Source organism: Acanthisitta chloris, unplaced genomic scaffold, assembly GCF_000695815.1.
Source record: "Acanthisitta chloris isolate BGI_N310 unplaced genomic scaffold, ASM69581v1 scaffold7718, whole genome shotgun sequence".
NCBI lineage: Eukaryota > Metazoa > Chordata > Aves > Passeriformes > Acanthisittidae > Acanthisitta > Acanthisitta chloris.
The window spans coordinates 25757-29233 of record NW_008688727.1 but is presented as its reverse complement, the minus strand read 5'-3'; the positions used below and the strand labels follow the sequence as shown (position 1 = coordinate 29233).

Here is a 3477-nt window from a genome sequence, read left to right as displayed (position 1 = left end):
TGTTCAATCCAGGCTGGATGAGCCTTGAGCAACCTGATCTAGTGAGAAGGTGTCCCTGCCCAGGGCAGGGGGTTGGGACTGGATGATCTGTAAGCTCCACTCCGACCCCTAAGATTCTGAGAGTCTATGATTCCATGAAGGTCTGCCGAAACTCTCATTCTGTCTCCTCTTTATTACAAGTCAGCAATTTTCTCCTATCATTGTATCTCCACACTGGTAGGTGGATTTCTCAGCAGTTCCTGATGATGTTCCTGTGTTTTAAAACCTTTGGAGCAGGTACTGTCATTTATTGCAGCTTTATTTGCATAGCACATCACACAGTTTTTGCTGTCACAATTAGCTCATCCTTCTCCACCACTTTTGTTTCCACACTGTAAATTTAACAGTAAATTAGAAGGAAGAAAGTATTGCAACATGACATCTCTTTCGTCCGACTGATGGCAAAACAACTGGAAATTAAAGTTCAAGCTGCAAAACATGAACATTCAGTACAAATTTCAAAGTCTGATGAGGATTTCCTGAAGTCCACTGGTATTGAATTGCAAAATGTAGGTATGAAATTCAGCCATAACCCTGGCAGCATTTTCTTTCATGCACATCACTGGACCAGTGACAGTGTATACAGCACATGGCAAATATTTTCTGGGAAGATTTCCTCCAGGCTTCCTCATTTCCGACCTTTGCTCCTCTCTGTAAATAGCTTTTGCACAATGGCTGGGCAAGGCCACACGGATTGTGTGAGACCTCTTCCAGGCAGCTGAAGTGGTGGGAAGAGCAAAGCAGGGACTGCTTGTTCAGGTGTGTCCCCTGACACTGGGAGCTTTGGAATTCCACTGAACAGGTATGGAAGTTTTGACTAAGAACAAAGAGAATACACCTTGTTAATGTTCAAGATACTCCATCAGGTCACTTTTGCCTTTTCCTTTTGCACACTATGCTGGCCACAACCTTCATGGAATCCTAGAACCACCAAGGTTGGAGGAGACATCTAAGATCATTGAGTCCTACCATTAACCTGTCACTGCTGGAACCCCTAAACCCTAAACCAGATCCTCCAGTGCCACATCCAGGTGCCTCTTAAACACTTCCAGAGCAATTCCACCCACACTTCAGTGAGCGTTTTAGCGCTGGCCTGTAAATCCAGCAGGGATTGACATGGAATAATCGTGCCATGCTCTGGGTTCAGGAAGAGATCCGGTTCACCCCAGCAAAATAGGAAGCTTTCTGCTGGAGAGCACCATGGGCAGAGCATGTTCCTGCATTGCTTTGGCACTTAAGGAAAGGGAGCAACAGCGAAAGGACTTTATGAGCTATCTAAAACATGACAGGATAGTCTGTTTCCCTAGGCTTGCTTTTTATTTTTTAAGACTTGAAATCTGATGTGGACACAGTTTACAGCTTTAGAGAATTCCCTCGGGTTTCTGACCCTCCAGGAGCACAGAGTAGTGCCATGCATGGCATGTGTCACACAGGGGCATTCGGGGCTCTAGTAATTGAGTCATGCTTTGTTTGACTGAACCTTTCAAACTGATTGTCTCTGCTTAAATCTCATCAGTGACCTTTGCCAAAGAGAGAATGTCCTTAGGTCACTTGCTAATGAAAAGGGGACAGAGTTGTTCCACAAAAGACCTAACACAAAGAAAACAGAGTAAAAACTTCCAAGCCTGAGTTAATGAAGGTTAACAAAGCTAATTCAGTTAACAAGCCAAGCTACTAATTGGCCGAGGAAGTACACAAACAGTGTCATGATATTAAGGACTTCCCCAACTCGGGCTTATACTGAACTAGTCCTGTGGGGATCAATTCTCTTGTCTTTATTGCAAGCAATATTAAATAACCTTTATTCCTCAACAAACAGATGATGAGATAATCACCAGAAAAGCCTGGGAAGGGGAATTGGTGCCCAGCCCTCTTCTTTGTCTTCCATCCCTTCTTTACTTCTTTCTCCACTCCAGAAAATGGGACTGAAGTATAAGAGTGGTGTCTGAAGTTAGACAGGGAACCATGTCCATGGAATGCCACCTTTGCAGTGTGCAGCTCTTCATGTCCCTGCAGAGAGCCAGGCCTGGGTTCCACACTGCTGAGCATGACCAGCATTTGCAACAGGTTGTCCAGGGAGGCTGTGGCTGCCCCAACCCTGGCAGTATTCAAGGCCAGGCTGGATGAGCCTTGAGCAACCTGATCTAGTGAGGAGGTGTCCCTGCTCAGGGCAGGGGTTGGGACTGGATGATCTGTAAGGCCCATTCCAACCCTTAAATTCTATGATTCTATGATAAGTATATATGTGTTTGTCCATGTGTTGCTGTAGTTCCTCTTATGTGAGCTGCTGATGCTGTTGCAGCCTAGTCTGAGAACAAAAATCTCGTTGCCTTTTAAAGGAAAATTCATTAGATTGGGCCTAATTAGGACATCTCAGTAAATGGTGCTTTGTGCATTTCTCCCGAGAAGATTGCAGCAGCTCACTCCTAGTGAGTGAGGCAATGACTACTGTGGAACACGTGCCTGCAGTGAGGCTGTGGATGGAGTGGCATTCCAGCGCTTCGGTTCAGGGATCGCAGACACACTGTCACAGCCCATTACTTAACCCACCATTGTGTCACTTCAAAACTGTTTTTTCCCCTCTTGAGCCTTGTGATGTTGGCAGCCCACAGGGATTATTTTTGCACAATGCTTGCAGTGGCCTGAAGAGCCAAAGCAGCACTGGAAGGGACAGTGGAAGGAGAATCGTGTGTGCAGCTCCCCAACCTGTGTGGGTGTGTGCAGGTCTCTTCATTTCCAGGCTCCACTGCTGAGCAGAAGTATCAGCCCTAAAGAGGCAGCAATTCCTGCCATCAAATATCAGTCTCCTCTTGTAAAAGGTACAACCACTAAGCAGATTTCACCATTGAGCATATTTGGCTTGACTAGAGTGTAATTGGTTATTCTGTAGCACACCTGCTGGAAAGCCTCATTCCAAAGCAAACACTTTTTGCATGGAGTAACCATGAATGTTCAAGTAGTGAACACTGATTGAAGTGCTAATATCCACATGTTCATTTTGTCAGGCACAGTGTGGTCGCTGCTGCTGGAGTTCCATCATGTGGTGCTCCCAGATGACATCCACAATGAGTCTTGGCCTACAGGAATGGAAAGAGAGTCTGTGTTTGTTTTCTCTCCTGGAGATTGACTCCGTTGCAGCAGTGATAACTAATCCAGCCTCATGCATCACAACTGCTCCTAAATAAATGCTGTTTTATTGTTCTTACCAGGGCCAGCCAGGACTCCTTGGAGCACAGGGCTTCACTGGACCACCAGGATTGATGGGGATCCCAGGATTGCAAGGTCCCAAAGGTCACAAAGGTGAAAGAGGACACCCAGGAATAAGTGGACCCAAAGGAGAACCGGTAACTTTTGATTATCAAATGTCTTAGCTAATAAGCAAAGTACTGGGCAGAACTTGGTTTTCATTGTGCTGTTTCACTCTAGGGACAAAGAGGA

At 45.7% G+C, this 3477-nt stretch overlaps 1 protein-coding gene across 1 annotated transcript in view; it reads left to right on the top strand.

Moving 5' to 3' along the window:
- Positions 1–437: 437 nt before the first annotated feature.
- The window catches only part of LOC103808363 (collagen alpha-2(IV) chain-like), a gene marked incomplete at its 3' end in the record, with an annotated part of 25479 nt that continues 22439 nt past the window's right edge, over positions 438–3477 (top strand). The window contains exons 1-2 of the mRNA XM_009081145.1: positions 438–548; positions 3249–3383. Coding sequence (XP_009079393.1) covers positions 438–548; positions 3249–3383 — 246 coding nt within the window. The remainder of the gene's footprint in view (positions 549–3248; positions 3384–3477) is intronic.